General features: G+C 35.3%; 1 protein-coding gene and 1 long non-coding RNA gene across 3 annotated transcripts; both read right to left on the bottom strand.

Annotated features, from left to right (window-relative positions):
* Positions 1–2,051: 2,051 nt before the first annotated feature.
* LOC124302937 (protein FAM76A) lies at positions 2,052–6,234 on the bottom strand. 2 transcript variants are annotated; one of them, XM_046759545.1, is made up of 7 exons: positions 5,768–6,234; positions 5,278–5,342; positions 4,914–5,127; positions 4,589–4,725; positions 4,235–4,496; positions 3,397–3,634; positions 2,052–2,957 (listed from the first exon to the last, which is right to left on the bottom strand). In XM_046759545.1, exons 1-6 carry the CDS (start codon positions 5,861–5,863, stop codon positions 3,401–3,403), a joined length of 1,008 nt encoding a protein of 335 aa, XP_046615501.1. In that variant the 5' UTR covers positions 5,864–6,234; the 3' UTR covers positions 2,052–2,957; positions 3,397–3,400. The 2 variants fall into 2 exon arrangements, with proteins under 2 accessions (XP_046615501.1, XP_046615502.1); XM_046759546.1 differs by having other exon boundaries at positions 4,235–4,481; positions 5,768–6,229.
* A 1,471-nt stretch (positions 6,235–7,705) lies between these two features.
* Positions 7,706–16,853, bottom strand: LOC124302948 (uncharacterized). The gene is made up of 3 exons (XR_006907791.1): positions 16,588–16,853; positions 8,151–8,247; positions 7,706–8,019 (listed from the first exon to the last, which is right to left on the bottom strand). It is a non-coding gene; the product is annotated as an uncharacterized LOC124302948 (long non-coding RNA).
* Positions 16,854–19,568: the final 2,715 nt, after the last annotated feature.

Below are 19,568 nucleotides of genomic sequence, written 5' to 3' on the forward strand. Positions count from 1 at the left end.
AGAAATCATTCCAGGCGGTTAATCGCAAACGCTTGTATTTACGATAGATTGTGAAACAACAATAGTGGTAATAATGATAATGATAACAACCACAAGGTATAAAAACCAGAAAAACAAAAGTATGAATTTACACAGAGCGATGATGAGTCAAGGAACAATATTAATCTAAGCATTCTAATAATAATTAATGTACATACCATAGGGCAATTAACACAGAACAACATAATTGAACGCTGTTGAAATACTTGCACAAATAGGAAATCGAAACACCGCATGAATATCCAGACGATGTATATAAACTATAATTAAATTTCGTTAGCATTATTGTTTTGAGCTTTTCGTCATTGGATAAAGAAATTATTCACATTTATTATCCCACATTGATGATACATTCGTTTCTTGTAATCATCACCGTCATCACAGTATCACGCGATCATCTTTGTATGACAAAAAGTTATCTGCGATTAATGATGGGTTACCTGTTTTCTGAGAAAAAAATAAATAAAATGCAACCAGACATAAGGAGAGAGCGTGAGAGTGAGAAAGAGGGAGAGAAAAATTTTATTCCATAATATATCGCGTTGCCGGGATCTTCTACTTTGTGTGCGTAACGAGCGTCGCCCACTATACATAATATACATATTATAATTATATAACCCACGTACACATTCACGCATGTACATGCAAACGTGATAAGAAAAATTACACATGTAAATAGGCGCGCGTCTATTCACCGTAGAACTACCGACTGTTGAAACGAACAACAGCTTTTGAGGGGGGAAAAAAAAGTAAGGAAATTAAAAGTTTTGAGGGTGTTCTACTGTGCTTAATCGCAAAAAATAAACTATTAGAGTAACTTGTTATGTCTAAATTTGTGACAAAAAAGAAAAAAAAAACACACACACACACACACACAGACACGTGTTAAAACAGAAATGATAAAGAAAACAAAAAGAAAAAAAACACTTGAATTAAATGAGATTTAAAAAATAAAATAAAACTGTACATATATGTATACGTATATAAGCTGATAGTAGTGGATCATTGGAAATTGGATAATTCTAACCGCCTCAGCAACTAAAAAGCAATATTTAGTTCTTACCGTTATCCTGTAACGAATAACTCCAAATGTACTGTACACATTCGTATTTAATAATAATTATTATAAATGAAGGAAGGAAAAACGAAACTAAAATTAAAACAAAAAAAAAAAAACAAAAAAAAAACAAATCATATGCGTCAATTGCCACAATAATCTTTCCGTAAATATAGCAGCGGTGAAAATAGTTTCTTGAACTGAACGGCTGCGCGCATTTGTTATCATTTTTATTTCATTTTGTCATGATCATTTTTTTTATTATTAATTATTATTTTATTATTAATGTTATTATTATTATTATTATTATTATCATTATTAATGGTTAAGTAAGTGCTCAATTAGCATTTGTTTCTTAAAAATAAATTATGAATATGTGGCTGTTGGATATTTACAATACGAGTCTTTTTTTTTTCACAACTTTTATAAATGTACTGTAATTGTTTATATACAGCAATATATTATTGTGAATAGTTGTTTGAGGGTCGAGTACGAGTTATCGTATTTTTTTAAAAGAGCTAATCATTTATATCATCATCATCATCATCATCATCATCATTATTATTATTATTATTATTATTATTATTATTAATTATTACTATTATTGTAAGAATCATTTTAAACCTTACCTATTATCTGTTCTGTTGTTTATTTATTATTTAAAAAAAGTCAAATTGAAAAAACAACAAATTTTCGTTATTTTCGAAATGTCACTCACTACTGGCCATTTGGTTGTTTTTCTTTTTAATATATTTATTTATTTATTTTTTGTATTTATTCAATACTTGTTTTCTATTATTTTTAGTTTTTTAATTCATCGAATTACACAGCGATAATTAAAAAGTGAATCTAAAGCACAGAGCGTGGTATCGATAGACATATAAGAATATAAATTTAGTAGATTGTGATTGAGAAGCGTTATTGAGATATTTGATAAACTCTGACAGTAATGGGATGTGTTCTTATTTCATATTTTATTGTAAAATTTTCGTCTACAATCAGAGTGTGATTCAGGAATTCCGAATCACCAATCATTACATTCGTTATATAAATATTAAAACATCATAGCTCATACATGCAACTTTCAAAAACGGCGCTTCTCCATATTCTTTCTCTCACGGTATCCAACGACGATTCATTCTTTAAAGACGCACCAGTCCGCTCTCGTGATCCATAAATAATTTATTCTAAATCTCTTACAATCATTTATCCATCTATTTCCTCCATTGTCGTCTAATTTTTTCTCTTTCTTTCTTCGTTATATTTCTATTCTTGCATGTTGTCTTTTTTTATTTATTTTATGTTTTTTTGTTAAAATTTTTTTCTCCTACGCCAGTTTTCCAACTTTTCTCAATACTAAACCGAATAAGGGTAAGAATACAAAGGCAAGGGGAGAGAGATAGAGAGGAGACCAAAAAAAAGTAACAATAAAAAAATTGTATATTGCTCTTCTCAACGAGTGTTATATGATAATTATTAATAACGGAAAACTCAGAGAAGTTGAAATATTGTTCCTATCTAAAATTATATTCATTTTCCTTAATAAAATGCCTGTTTGGCATCATTTCATGTTTCAATTATACACATCATGTGTACATATAATGTACAATTTTTGTCACCGAATTAGAATTACGAATAAGAGACATCCAAGGCGAGACGGAAATAATAAGATCCTTATTTAATAGTCATCATTATAGAAAAATAATACGAATCTGTGTGATTTAATATTGGGAATAATTTGCTAATCATCATTTTCTCACATAATATATACCACGCGATTCTAGTTTACATGGTATGATTGGATATTTTGAGTATGCTTATACTTGTTTACTCTTTTTTCTTGACTTGGCTATCAAAATCTCTGAAAATCATTGAAAAAATAATCATTAATCGTTACTCATATAATTCAATACTATAAATATACGTGGATACCTACAAACATAAAATTAACCAGAGTTGCCAATTTATAGTATTACCTGACAACGTGAGGCGTGATTTGTTTACCTATTTTTCACTATGTAGATCTTAAATTCTACGTCCCTGTATTTTTTTAAACTTCATTGCAAACTTTTTTCTCCACCAGTATTTCTTTCATATTCTTTTTCTCGCAATCGTAAATTTGGGCCAATTTTATTAGTCATTTTGTTACTTCATGGTAACATTTCTAACAGTCAACAATGGTTCAATATTCGGTACATCGGAAGTTTATAAATGGGGAAACTTGGTATTTTTTTGTTTTCCGAGCCTGTGCTGCACGAATACTTTTTGCAACCGTATTATGTAAAATAAATAAATCCTACCTTATCAAGGTACTGGGCTATCAGTTCCACTGCCACTGTTCGTCCCAGCCTCACTTTTTGTGGCCGCTATGCGATCGCCGCGTCTCGTGCTCTTCGAAAGAGACGCGACTTCTTTGAGAAGACTGGAAATTTTGTGCTGAAGTGTGCTGACCTTATTTTCATACTCTTTTTCCGTCGCTTTCATTTTAGTGCGCAACTCCGTCTCGCTGGTAAAATGTTTTGCTTTCAACTCGGTGATCTGTGGAATGGAGTATTAAAATCAATCAAGATGATCCTCCTTACTTACAAGGAAACCCGTTTAAGTTTTCATCTGTTATCATAAAGATGCGCAAGCCATCTTCAAGTTTTCAAATAAAACACAAAGGAAAGAAATTGAATACACTATTATACAAATATTTTAAATTCTAGTGAAATTTCAACCTTATTATGATATATAAAAAGAGAACGTTCAATGATGGTTATATTCTAAAGTTAAGTTTCGGAAATAGGACCAATATACGGCAGGAGGAGAATTAAATTAGAGGACAATTACTCGACTATCGTTTTGGTAGAGCAATCTTTGAACTGCAATAACGTAGTTCTCTTACGTTTCTTTCCGTCAAAGTCGCGATAGTTCAACTTCAGTGTCTTTTCAGACACGTTAATCTGATATTTTTGCATGTCCAAGAATAATTGCGTTGCAAAAATTTGTGATCCTTTCAGTGTTCGAAAATGGTCTTGCGTCTCGTGACGATATCAGGTAAAGACATAAATATGTTCCCTTGTTAACAGGGTGAAAGAACCTGTTCCTTAGCGGCGTGTACTTCAGATCATTTCAATGTTTCGTCCGAGTTTTTACCATTTTATCCTTCGTCAATAGTTGGCCATCCTTTTGCATAATTTGCTTTTGTAACAGCGCTATTTTCTCCTTCAACTGAGTCACCGCCACTACGTGATCCGAGCTGTTTGGATCATGGGAGTCGTGAACGCCTCCCATTCGCGCCGCCTTCACAGGTGTTGGCCCATTCGTTCCTTCTACAGGATCGGATTGTGTGGGCAACTGCGTCACATCAACCCTGTTGGGCCGCTTGTTGTGACCTTTCATTCTGCAATGAGATAAACTTGAAAGATTTCTTAAGCCTGATGGAAACTGTAATACATATAAAAGTGAAACTGGTATTCTAATTAGTATGTATATTTATCATCTACTCACTTTTGTTCTTTGTGTTTCGCAGCCCGTTGTTGTGCTAATTTTAAATGTGCCCTTCTATCCGCGTCCGACTGCTTCGTCTTTGCCAAGGCTCGCTTGTAGGATAGTGTGCACAACCAACATAACAGTTTACCATCGACCTAAAAAAAATTTGGAGAATTTATTTTCTGTGGATAAGCTACGTTTCAAGGTGGTTCATTGATTTTTCGTTCATTAATTTAACCCAGCTCCTAGTAGTCAAAAATGATATTCAAGTCATTTCATTCTTCTTCTAAAGCAACTAGAATTCTATTGCCTCATTGATTGCCTATTATGACGTTGCTTGTACCTTTTTATCTTCATCCTGCCTGTCGAAAGCACACTTTTGTTTACACTGTTCACAGGTAACAGGTGGGCCGTAACGTTTCTCAGAATTGGTGCACCGCTGACATTTACTGCCAATGAAAGCAGCTATGGTATTGCAATACTCACACGCTGAAGGTTTCCCATACGCTTTAACATTCTGCTCACATTTTTTGCATATCGTACTGGTGCTGCCTTTACTGCGAACAGTTGAATGTATATTAGAATTCTCATATGTGATCGCAAAGAAATAATCTACTTTGAAACGGTTATTCAGTTTTTAGTTAATCTCATATTCTCGTTTTTCTTTCAGATTTGAAGGATGAAATTCTCTTTCCGAATCGACTTACATGGTCTGTTGAAACTCAGATCGACAATAAGTGCATTTGACGACGGGAAATGCTCCTCGGCATTCCTGTAAGGTAAATACATTGCTCTTATTACACCATTGTTGTCAACACTTGCGCAGCGCATGCCAGCTTATATTGTAACAGTGTCGATTGTCAAGAAGATAAGACGTAACGAGAGAATCTTTGTTTACAAGTATTCGTTTGTAAAATATAGCAAAAAAGGATCACTGCGAATGGAAATAACCTCCATACCCAAAAACTGAAACGCCCGTCACATTGGAAAGAAAAATGTGTAAATGAACAAGGCAGATTTTTAGTGCGTAATTTTGTAGCATTCTGTCAAATGACGCGAACATATCGGCGTGCGCATGCAGCAATGGCTAGTGAAAATTTAGTATTTCAAAACAAATATAATAAGTCATATTTGCGCTGATAGAAATTCTATGCATACGATAAAAGAGATGAAAGGTGGGGACGCGGGTAGACATACCTTGCATAACTGTTGACCAGGTGATAATTCCTCGAAAGGATGCCTGGAGAAGCATCTTGAGCAAGCGAAAAGCGCCTGGCTGTTGTTACCGCTCATGTTCGTGGAGACTGGTTATGTCGAAAAAGCTGACGAAGAAAGTTTTGTCAGATGCCGCTGGTGCAATCGCGCACACGTCACAGTTGTGTGTTGAATGCCGTTGTAAACGCGAGCGTGGAAAAGTGTTCCTTTTTTTCTCAACTTATGTCAAATGCAATGTTATTGTATAAATATTTCTAGCATCACTATCATCGTGCGCCCAAGTTTGCTGATATACTGGAAGCGGCAGATACGTTGCGATCACTGATATTATTTTTCTTGCGAAAATTGGACGTGCTGTAGGTTTTGTTTGCTCTCTGACTCACGACAACTTCAATTTCTCGCCACCGGTTGTCGTACTGCAGAGGCCATACTGCATTCTAAGAGTCTCAATACTCCGTGACTCTAGTCATTCTGAAAAACGCTTGCAGCGCCTCCAGTAAGGACACACAAAAAACTTATACTGATCCTTGTACGAGTTCGCGTTTTTGTCCTCTGCCAATGTTTGTTGTAAACTAGCCGGTACCATTAGGCTGAGAGTGGCCCCCTGACACTCACCACTGCTCGTATACTAAAAAATTGTACGCGTCTTGTCCCCGTTTTTTAGTTCCTCTACGTGTCGCTAGTAGACTTCTGACACGCTCGCTGCCCTGGCTGACCGCGCGAAAGCTCGTCAGGTAACTACTAGTAATGTAAAATAAAATAATATAATAAAAATATAATGTAATAATAACATTAATTATTATTTGTAATAGTAGTATTAATAATTTCTGAACATCTTATGCCGTTTTATCCGATACTTACGAAATGTTTTCCGCTCGTAGTAACGAGCAACATTTCCACTGATAATTTACGAGGTGCAAGTTTTATATAGCTCTTAAAGTAGACATTTAACGGAAAAAAGTTTCAGATAAAATTGATAGGAAATTTTATGCTCTACAAATTTGGTTATTACCATTTTTCATGTATCATGAACCGTTAACTATATATTTAGCAAGAAACAAATTAAAAAAAGTTTGGAGTGCTATAAATAAAAATTTATGCATTGTACAGAAGAACGTTACAAGTAAAAGTTGTAGATAATGTTATTATCTACGAAAATTATCTCTACTATTTTTGTCGTACGATGCACGGTTCACGAGATATTTGATAAAACGTGTTTTCCAAGATGGCGGCTAACGCGGGCACCCCTCCCCCCCCCCCCCCCCCGTGACAACAACTTGCATTTATATTCAGTGGACACCCCTGAACATGTTCCAACAATAAATTTTGTTGTATAGAAAATTGCAGAAAAAAAATACGTGGCTCTTGGCCTACATGGCGTTGATAAAAGATCTAAATAGCCTAATGGGGCTTTCCATAACTAAAAGTGGACGATATAAATTCATTGTCAAGCAGCGCCCTTTGTGTGGAGTCACTCATTGTCAAATCGGTATACCGTTGGTACGTAAAGACGACGAGAACTAATGTTACAATTAACTGGGTGCAAACAAATTTACCCAGGTGGACAATGCAGTGTCAGATATTATTATGACTATAAAATAATATAACAAAATTAACTATTTTATGTAGCATTTTTCGTATTTTGCTCGAAGGAACGTATACAACATTTCTTTCTCCTATTATCTGATTAACTACGTCTTTCACTTTAATACTGTTTCTAAGCTTGCTGAAGTACTATCATTGACACCCGAACACTTGTACAATGACGTATTATTATGAGGTAGCAGCATTACAATTGTTACAATTTTCTTGAATCAAAATGTTTCAATAATATTTTACATGGTATTTTTAAAAGTCTGCAGTAACATAATCATGAAAGATTGAAATTGTGATGAGAGGCGCTAAATAACTAAAAGGGAATTGATCAATTAATGGAGTATTTATTCTGAACACATGGTACAATGTAGAGATTTCTTATACGATTAGTTCAATGCATGTTTATCTTTCGACGCGTGAACTTCAGCTCTTATTCGAGTCCGTTATAGCCGCTGATCTCTATATCGTTATAGCTCAATATCTTCGGAACCTTAACAAATTGAAACTGGGATTTGACTTAAAAATTTAATTTCACCATATTTTCGCATTTACCGCGACAACCACAGCATTTTTCTGTTCCTCGGCATCGGCACCACCTTTTGTAGATACATCTTTTGCTCGGTGGTGGATCCTGCGCACTGTAATTAAATTCAAACATAGCAAGCAGTTAATAATAATCAGTGGCAAATAGGGCAAATAATAAACGAAATAAAGTAACCAAGATAGATTGAAATTTAAACTAGGATTGTACTTAAAAATTTAACTTTACCTTATTCTGACGTTTGTCTGGGTCGCAGCCGCACCACTTCCCCAAATATGTAATGTCCTTTTTTAGTAATTGGCCCTGACACCGGGGGTCCTGTGTGCTGTAATTCAATTAAAATATTGTAAGCAATCAATGATAATCGTTAAATAACATACCGACCCGCTATCGATTTTTTTTTTAATTTATTACTATACATAGTTCTTGATTACAACGCCTAACTGCGGTGAGAGAATCTTGCTACAAACTTGAAAGTTACTGACAACTTAACTGGACACCACGCAAGTAATGTAACAAATGGCACCAGACTGATAAAAGTTTGAAATAACAATTTTTCGATAGAAATTAGTATGTCGATTTTCGAAGAGAAAAAATATGATGACCGATCTGAATTTTTGCGTGACTTGAAAAATTATTTTACACTTAAGTTTGTACCAGATGATGAATTGTTTTTTGATACGTCTTTCTGGTATAATAATTCTCTATTAATCGTTATCGTATACACTTGATTTAAAAAGGAGAAACTCGAAGGCGACAAATAGGGAGACCTAGACGCACTGTGAACTGCTCGAAAATAAATACTTTCTTAGAATAGAAATACATATAAATTATTATAACGACAATGTACTTTTCAGTATTGAAAAACCATTAGGTACTACCGTCAAAATTCAATATAACGTTCGTCAGAATTTTTTTTTAGATATCAAAACACGATATTTGATGTGACGTTTCTGTTCACGCGTCCGCGCCACAATGATTTAAATTGCATGCGTCCCGGACTGCGTGAACTTTTACATTTCTAATTAAAGGATTATGGGTACGTTGCGGGATAGATATTGTCTAACTCAAAGAATATTCTTATTTACAATTTACAATTTACAAATATATTCTAAGATTAATCAACTTGTTGTAGAGTTACAGTTTTGATTTCAAGTTAGTTTTGTTAAGTTGTTTGATGTTTAGATAGATAGATCGATATTAACGAGAATATAAGTTTATATTCCCGGAGCTGGAGATATTTAGCTTTAATTTTCATGCCGATGGCACTAGTGTGTATCAACGAGAATATCGCGTTAGACTGACGTTAGATTGTCTAATTTCAGTTGTGGATGACAGTAGGAGTGAGAGCAAACTTGATTTCAGAGTATGAAATGGAAGCGAGTAAAATGCGTTATTTTGCGATTTCTGATTGGTATGTGTGTTACAAAGTTTAGAGTTGGTGGGAAAGTGGCGAGAATCGGCATGAAAGGTGGGAACAGGATCAGCTAAATTTGAAAACTTAAGCGGGAAAAGCCCCTGTTGAGGAATTTTTAATTTTTTCTCATTGATTTGCTGTAGAAAAAGGTATTTATTGTTTAATTGAAGAGTCATATTTTAAAAAAATAATCGGCACTGTTCGTATAAGTTTGGAGGATAGGATTCACGCAACTAGTACCAAGTACACACAACCGCAATAACACAAAATAACGCGCGTCGTTGATGGGAAATATTTGGCCGTTTTTTCTATAAAGTTTAGTATATTGCTTACAACTTCTGCTACTTCGAATACTTATATTCAGAATAATTTTTTCCAAAAACTCTTATTTATTGTCATCACTTTTCAACACTTGCTTCTAACAGTAGATAGTACTGTTGCTAAACGTACTATACCAATTGTAGCTCGTAAATATTGGGATAAGGCATAGGGATGATATCATCGTTTTAACTTATTCTAGAAAGGATTATAACAGTGCCTCGATTATCTATATTCGCCAGAATGATGCTCATCTTGTAAAAGATCGAGGCAGCATCGACCTTATAATCTCTTCTAATTAAATTGTAAGTCTTGATAACCACACGTTCCTGGCCAAACGTCTCGGTACATTTTCTCTGGTAGTTACATGATACAATTCAACGGATAGTATACCTTGTTTCACACGTTTTTTTACTTCACCTTCCCATTGAGAAAGAAGCGAGGCTGGGCACACCACCAAAGTACCATCCTTTGGTTCTGCACAAGAACAATTAGCAATTGATTAATCATAGCGAAATTAATAAAAAGATTCCGATGGGTTTTAAAAAAATATTAAGTAGTTAGGAATGGTCCTTTTACGTCGTAGCCACACGTCATCATCGTCATCTGAATCTAAATCCTTTAAAGTTGACATAGTTGGAGAATTTATTGACAAGGTTTTATCCACACCCATTTCATCAGCTGAAATAAAAATATTTCACAAGTATGCCGTATTACTGTATTGTAGTATTCCCTTTTAATAGCTCAAAGAAATCCTAATAGAGTTGAAAACTTCAAATCTCAAACCTCGCATAGATCATTTGGAAAACCTTTTTCACACGATGTTACTTAATGTTTTAGGGAGTAAAGCTTTTTTTGATAATTCAATGTAAATATTGGCGACTCGTGAAATTAATATCTACCTAAAATTTCACCACGGGGTCTTTGCCCTTCAAATTATGTGAAACGATTGCACAAGTAGTTCAATTATCATCATTTCATAGGTTTCAAATGGTTTAAAACATTACCAAGATTTCAAACAATTTTACAAGTTTACCAATGATTCAAAACATTCATAGAAATTTCATTTCAAGTACAGAAGATATCAGTAGATTCTGAACGATTCAACAAGATTTTACAGGTTTCAAACAATTTAAAAAATTCCATCAGATTTCTTATCATTTGAAGCATTTTACTGTTTATTTATTTGGTTTACTCTTGCAATAAAAGCTACTGATCCTAATTGGTTTACATATCTCCGAATATCGAAGTCCATGTATCTCAAACGCGAAAAGAAGCTCAACAGCCTCATTCTATACGCAACTCTGAACAAAACCACCCAAATCTATTTTCATTTGACGCAGAAATAAAGAAATGGCACGAATTATACAAATTTACTATTCGCAATGCAACTACCCAAAGTTCGTGGCGGCTTGAATTTTCATAATTTATATTTTAAATTCTACGGGCTGCAATTATACTTATTTGAACTATCATACATCATACATCATACATCCAACATCATTCATCATACATCATACATCGTACATTATACATCATAACATACATAGTATTAAAGTTCGGAACCAAATTTTGGATATTCGGATGTTGAGAAAGTGACGTCACCCAAATTTGTTTTCTCTTGACGTCATCGGTCTATTGTAACCGTCGCGACCAAAATCAGCCAGCCGAATCTCTCAGTCTGGAAACAACCGCGCAGTAGAGCGGACGTATTAGAATCGCGCTCCGCAGATTTCGAGTACCGGGTTCTCTACCTCCTGGATCCTACGCTCCGGGTCCGCTTCCTGGTGCAACTTGAGTTCCAGGACAAGGGCTCCGTAGCTTCTGCGCTCCAGGTCCACTATCTGGTGACTTCTGACCTTTACGAGTAATTTTCTGTGGTTTCTGCGCTCCAGGTCCGGTTTCTGGTGCAACTCGACTTCCAGGACAAGCGCTCCGTAGTTTCTGCGCTCCATGTCCGCTACCTGGTGAAACTCGACTTCAGGGACAAGCACTCCGTAGTTCTGACTGTCCAGGTCCTTGACCTGGTGACTTTTGACCTTCAGGACTAATTTTTCGTAGTTATGACTATCCAGGTCCTCCATCTGATGGATCTGGTGGAATTTTGGAACCCTTATCTGCAGTGACCATCTGATTGTCGTTCGTGTCTGTGGTCGATGCCAGAAGTTGAGCGTTGTTGGAGGCCCATGTTCGTAGTTCCAGTCCCGCGGATCCCAAAATTTTGACTAATTGCTTCTTCGGCTTCTGTGCTTCGCCTAGGGAGCTGGTGCCAGTAGGTAAGTCATTGACGTAGAAATCGTTGATGATGGCCCGACTAGCTTTCGCGTATTGTGCTTCGTGATCTTCTCTCAAATTCCGGAGACATCGTGTCGCCAAGTTCGGTGCCGATGTGGTTGCATATTTCACAGTGTTCAGTTCGTAGATTCGAATCGGCTCTGATGAGTTTTATCTTCGCAGTATTCTCTGCACTTACGTTAATCTTGTGCTGAATGCCTTGTTAAATCTGTTGAATTAAACGAGGGCAGAAGTCCGGTGTTAAAAAATGCGATTGTGAGCCGCAGTCGAAAAGTGCTCGGCATTCGTATTTGTTTTCCTGATGGTCTTGCGGGTAAACAAGCGCGGTGGACAGAAGACATTCGCTTATGTTAATATCGGCATTATTCAAACAAATTATAAAAAAATTTTACGAAATGCGATAGCAAAATTATAAACAGTCCTTTGATTTTATTTCCTCGATATAGCCATAGCCGCAAAACCAAATTGTATATTCATTAATTCATCCATTCAATCAATCACTCGTACAGTTCATAAATTATCGATCAAAAGGTGTATATTGTTAAAATTGTAGATGTAAATCGTCTTGCTTTCGTTAAAATTGTCGCCCTGATTTCTCTTTTTGCATTATTAAATAATTTTGTTCAGTGTTTCAAATGGTTTTTCGTAATAGTAACATGACTTCTAGTTGCCAGTAGCGAATATCTGTCAATGTTATTAATGGCAACACGTTCGTTGAAAGCGTAGATTATGTTATTTCATTCTCGTAGATATTGTAGAAGGTTCAATGTATAACTTCACACTGATACATATATGAAATGTATATGAATAATTGTTAAAATTGATTCAGGATGCTAGGAATTTTGATACTTTCGTAAATTTAATCTATGGTATGTACCTTTGATATCTTTTAAATTTTCTGGATCTCATAACACGAATGCATTATTTTCAATTAGCTTTGTAATTTTATATGGTCCCTGATGTAGGTAAGTGAGAAAACTTATGAGATGCTTTATCAGCTGCATTAGATGGTAGCGGTACCTTTCATAAAACTAAATCGTTTACATCAAGAATGACGATTTTTTTTTCTTTTGTTTTTGTCAATCACGAGAATTTTTTAACAATCTATCCTTAGCTAGCATTATTTTAGTTTCGAGATTTACTTCAATATTTTTTGGAAATTAGATGAGTTTTTGGATTTTGTCAACAGGTTTTTCTACCAAAATGAAGTTCCAAAAGGGTCTATTCGGTACTTGAATGTGTCGTTGTGTTTAACAAATCCCTAATTTTCGAGATATCGAAGTATTGTAATTCTGAATATAAAGTTCTAAAAACCCTTATACTTGAAAAACGTGTTTGTATATACCTGCGTAATTTAAAGTTCTTTTCTAAATCTAAAAGAATTCTCACAGGTTTTGCCATTTTTGGTACGTGCGATTTAAAAATTTTCCTTAAACTAATACGAGTCATAGCTTCTTTTACTGCATATAAATAAACATATTTAGAAAAATTATCCAATATGACAAAAATATACTGCACGCCACGTACAGATTGTAGTAATGGTCCACAATAATGGATCCTTACTAATATCCCTGATCTTTCGGATTTTATCATTTCATGTTCTCGTTCCATGGTTTTCGATAAAACTTTAACTCTCACACAAATCGCATGTATATACATATTTCTTGACATCTTTTGACATCCCTTTCCAATAGTAATTTTGTTTTAAATATTGTCAAGTTTGATATTGACCAGGATGACCTAATTTCGCGTGATTAGGTATTGAATGAATCTTGTAATTAAAGAAGATGCTACTACTATTCACCATTGCTGTTTTCGATGTTATATCGTGATAATATTTCATTACGAAGTTTAAATTGTAATTCAGGCACATTTTTCGATATATTATTTAGTTTTTAGATATCCATGTTTATTTTTCTTGTACTTTCTTTATATTTTTGCAATCATCAATTAAAGTTTGATCTAATGACAATTCATAAATGATATAAAGATACTTTATATACATAAATAAAAAATGTATGAATTGCACATAATTAACAGTTTCGAGTAGGACACCCTGAGTACTCCGTATCATGGAGTTTAGTAATATTTCAAAGATTCTACATAATTTCTTTGTTTTTGCGACAAATGAAAATGTATCGAAGTGCTTTTGTTTCGAATTGAGTATAGAATGCGACTGTTAAGTTACCCTTTTTCGCGTTTGAGATACTTGCGTCGACTTCGATATTTTTCGACATATATACGGAAACATCGAAATTGACCAGAGCACTCCCTTAAGCCCCTCGAATTATCTCAGGAAGTCAAGATATTATTAAAAACCGAATTATTATGACGGCGGATACGATTGTAAAAATCTCTTGATTTCGCATCGCTGTAGCACCATGGAAACGATTTGAACTTGACTGGTGCTATGTTGAGAGTTTGCTGTTAAATTTTCGGCAAAAAATAATAAAAATTGAACGTTTTATAAATATTATGGGCTAGCATCGACCCCGTGTGTATTTTATGTTTTTTATTTGGTCGTGTGTCCACAACGGGTTAAATAAAAATTAACAAATAACAGATAGTGAAATCGGTGGTTCGCCACTCCCACCGTATTTACAAACGCCAAACCATTATACTATGTCTTATTATACAAAAATAACCTTCACTTCAGTGTCCTCAACGAGTTGAACAGAAATCAGTAAATAATAAATAGTGCCGAATGTAAAGTGTGAGACACTAAAGTAGTGTGGCACATAATAATACGCGCTTAAATTGGTTGCCACGCAATCAACATTTTCATTTCCACACCAATTTCTGTTACGTTGACGACAGCGAAACCATGATAAATACGCAAGGAGAACCATTTTCAAATTTTGAAAATTTGGAAAGCAGTAACTTTAAAATCATTTAAAATCACACGAAAAATCGATTGATATCATTCCAATCGCTTATCACCCAATCTGGGATTGAATACCCCCTTGCAATTAGTATTAAAAGGTAAGGATTTATTTTAATATCTAATAAGATTGAAAATATCATGGGGGCTTGAGATGTTCAATAGTAAATAATTCTTTCATTTCACGAGGAGGACTTGCTAAAATTTTAAAATATACTTCTCTATGAGCACGGTAGTCTCCAAATGATAGTTTTTTGGACACTTTTTCTCCTTTGAAGTGTTCAGCACCATATTTGATGCATGAAAAATCCATTAACCCTGCATAATATTGACCAGTATTATTAAAATTCATCTTATTTTTCTCTATAATTTAATAGTTCGTTTTCGAATTTCTCATAAGCTTATCTGCTAATATAATTAATTTTTATAAATTTGTATCTAGAACAGGCTTAAGACCATCCAATTGAATCAGTATGGCAGTGGGGGATGCGCCTGAGCACGGATCAGGGAAACCGACACTATTGGGAGGTTGTACCGTATATAGGGAAAAAAATACAACACAACACACGTGAAATATTTAGAATAATCGGTAACGTACGAAGAGCCAGCGAGTAGCAATGTAAGCGATGTATACAAGCAAATATGAATACCATTCTTTAAATAAAATATACGCGGATAATGACAATGATATATGTACACATTTTGATAAAGAATTGTGTGGCACTAGCAGTTTGAAAGCAGCAATATGTATTCGGGTTCAAAAGATATTGCGACTACATTTTTGGAAAAGATATTATTTTACGTACTCTCTGAATTTGAATCGGTGAAATTTCAGTAATTCCCAGTTATGAGTATATCAATGGAAAAAAACAGTGCATATAGACTGAAGTTGGAGTGAATTTTCACTAATATCCTACTGATTTCCAGTGCATATACACTGATTTTTTCCAGTGGTATACTTATAACTGATTCACATTGAGAGAGTACAGATCATGAAGCGCTAAAGCGTATTGTCGGGTCAATTACAGGTATTCCGATTACAGCGGAGAGTAGCTTTAAATATAAAATTGAACACATTAAGTCTGCAGAAAACGGTAATTTCGATGCGCTGTTCTTGTCTTCCCATTGAAGGTGATACCGACATTTTTTACACTGATTTCACACGAATAAATTATATTGAAAGTTGGAACTTTGGATAGTAATATTGTAGCTGAAGAGACAAAAGAATGTCAAGTTTTAAAAGATATAATAAAATATACAACCAACGGGTGGCCTTCCATTGATAAATTGTCAGAAGCAAAGTATCATCATTAAAAAATAATTGAACTCTGTATAAGCTTGAATTACCCATGTTATTTGAAAAGTTGCGTACGATGCTCATAAAATACTGTATATGTAAAACAGCAATTTGAAAGTGGAAGCACTCGAGAATCCCGCAATACTGTATTCGAAGAACGAGATACCGTTCATACTAATAATTACATGGTCAAGGTGACAAAAGAAATAGAAGGCACAAACCATACACAGGTACAATGACAAATTCCACTTTGCTGAATATATGGTAGTCATTTATACAAACAATGCGCGTTACGTTGATTCTTATTCAAATGTTCTTCGCACTGGTTTCGTGGTTACAGAAGAGGACAATCCTCTTTCATACAAACAACAACAAAGAAAGGTCGAAATGAAACTAAGTTGTCGTCAACGTTCAGGATTCGAATGAAACAAAGCGATCGTTAAACATTGCAGCGTACCTTGAGTCTTGGAGATCGTTTTTGTCGTCGTCGTCGCTAAATTCAATAACACAGTATCCTTGTGCGTTGCTTTGCGATTGCCTCTGTCGTGTGAATACTGCTAATTATGATTCTAAGGTATCGTTATGTGCGGTTTATATAAGGACACTGTGCATCCCGCGTCGTGACTTGGTACTTTGCTTCTAGATCCTAAGAACGGGCGACGTCGACAGGACATCACCGAACATCGACACAGCCTCGCTGAAGTTCGAACGAAGTTGATGACGCAGGGGCAGGGGGGGGGGGAGGTTACGGATAGCTGCGAGTCCTGTGAAATCTGGAATGGGTAAAGTGGGCGGCGCATTGGGCGGGACTTGGAACCAACTTGGACGCGTGTGAATTCGTAAGGCCGAATCACAATATGCGTTTCCGCCGCTGCGGTCCGCAACTGCGGTGTGTGACATTCCGTAGAGCTGCTAGAGCCGTGCGACGTTGCCACATTTGCCGGACGTCGGCGCAGCAACTTGCGGTAACTTGAATTACGCGCTAAATTTGTAGGTGTATGTTATAGGTTATGTAATATAGTATATCGTAGACTGTATTGTTACCTACTGATGTATCTACTGAATTTTTTGACATTCGATAATATTGAAGAAATTTGTCCTCAAAATTGGGAATGTTTACAAAAAAAAAAAAAAACTTTTGAAATAGCTGATTAGATTCTCGCTTCGAAAAATATGGATCAACCTCATGGTTATGCACTGTCGGATCGTGTAATTACATTTCTGCTTCTATTACACAAATAATTTTGAAAAATATCTTCGCGCTCATGTTAATTCACTTTGGCTGTTCAAGCGTAAATTACTGCATTGAAACAGCAACACAGACATTTTCTGTCGAGCACTGGTATAGCAACCAGAGTACCAAATGCTTTTTCGCGATGAAAAAATCATAATACATATTAGAGTGCTACGTAATATTCAAAATATAGAAAAGGTCTTTCGTGCGATTCTCTTGTACCATTGTAGACAATTGATATTTTTTTAAATTATTTCCATGATTTCACAGTGTAATTAACCCTTACCCTATCACATGGGGTCTTTGACGTCTTACCCTTTTTTGATTATTTTAAGTGCTTCAAAAATATTTAAAAAATTTATACATATTCTTCGAAACGTCATGTTGAAGATGCAATAGTTGGTTCACTTAATTATTTATTTACAAAAAATTTCAATAACAAAGTGTCCATGGAAAATGAAATTTTTCACATTTTATATTTAAAAAAATCCCATTCGTCAACCAAGTAATAAAATTGAACGGGATCAACGGCAAACTCAAGTGGAATAATTATATTTTTATGAAAAAAATATGCGGAGTTGCGAAAAGTACATTACATGCTTAATTTCTTACCCTCAAAACAGGCTATTTAACAATGGGGAAAATATGGGTATTTTGTCATACAAATTCAAAAACCGACTTTATTTATCAAGCTATGAGTCGAAGAAATTGTTAAACAATGATAAAACGTTAGAATTCTTCTCTATGCTAAAGTCTCCGTTTTCTCAGTCGACATTTCGCGCCCATAATCGTGAACGGAACGAAACAGAGCACTTTTTAGCGTGACATCATTTTATACCTAATCCGAGCTAAGCCCCGCCGATTTATACCACCGTGTTCACTAAAAAAATGTGTCCTACGGTTAAATCGAATCCGTCACAACCGCAGCGCCGAAAACAGTGGTAGTGTGGTCCCAGCCGAAACGTGTCGTTCTCTCGTTGAACTATGTGTAGTATACTCAACTGCTCAAGTTGAGCACTTAACGTATATGAACGTTATAATCTGTCTCTCACGCTCCACGCCTGATTGGTCGAATCGTTTCCTCTTGGCCAATCAAATGTAAAGTGAGAGAGACGGAATATCTAAAGTATATATTTCACTCTCTCATCACTTCGGCTGCAGTTTTCGCGAGGTTGACGCAACGCTACGATGAGCAGCCTCCAGTAGTATATGCTCTAAGGCTTGCTCTAAAGTTGACTTGTAAACACGGTCGTTGTTAGTCGAAAGATCCGAGGTACACCTGTAAGAATGAAGCTATAACTGCTTCTCTAAAATACTATGAAGAAAAAATTTGCCATATTAGTTTTGGTGAGTGGTCGAAATATTTTTTCATCTGCTGTTTACAATTCGATACTAAATTGTTGTTCCTCGAAGCTTTTTCGTTCATTTTCTAGTTTGAGGTTAGTTCGATATACAGATCTTCATCCGGCCGTAGTATTTTATTTCAGTGACCTTAGTTGGAAGCTGAATGTTCTTCCTTGCCGAAATTCCCTGTGTAAAGAATTTTTAATGTTATTAATAAATCTATACCTTGTGCTTTTTGTTATCGTAGGTTGTTTACTTCCAGACCAGTTTAGCCTGTGTCTCAGGAACAGATGAACACCTCCTACACTTTGTCACCGACGACGTGCCTTCCGGATCTTATAAATATTACAGCCTGATGTATGACGGGCTCATCAAGATACAGTTGACTTCTCAGTGCGTAAATTATTTTTATACCTGTGCAGAAAAAAATAATTTCTCTTTAAAACCCTTTCCCTACAACAACGAGTGAGATTCGTGGTAAGAAATTAGGGCCAAAAACAATAAGCACGAGTCTGACCCGTGGTACTTCCACCCTTGATCAACCTTCTTAGTTAATTGTGGCCTGAGCAATCGGAAGTTAGCAGGTAGGAAAAGGGGTTAAAACATATTTCGATTTTTCTAGGAGCGGAGACGCTGATATTTACGTTTCGCAAACAACCACCAAACCCACCTACGAGCCAGAGTACTTCTGTCTTCGTTCAGCCACTTGTGGTGAAGATATCATTTTTATACCAAAAAGGTACGATGCTACCGAAAATGAAGATTGATTAAATTTTTGAATAATTGATCATCCCCACACTTAGTCAAATTAATGAGTTCAGTCAACTGGCATAATATGAGTATCTATAGGGTTTTATTCT

The sequence above is a fragment of the Neodiprion virginianus genome, chromosome 4 (genome assembly GCF_021901495.1).
Source record: "Neodiprion virginianus isolate iyNeoVirg1 chromosome 4, iyNeoVirg1.1, whole genome shotgun sequence".
Lineage (NCBI taxonomy): Eukaryota > Metazoa > Arthropoda > Insecta > Hymenoptera > Diprionidae > Neodiprion > Neodiprion virginianus.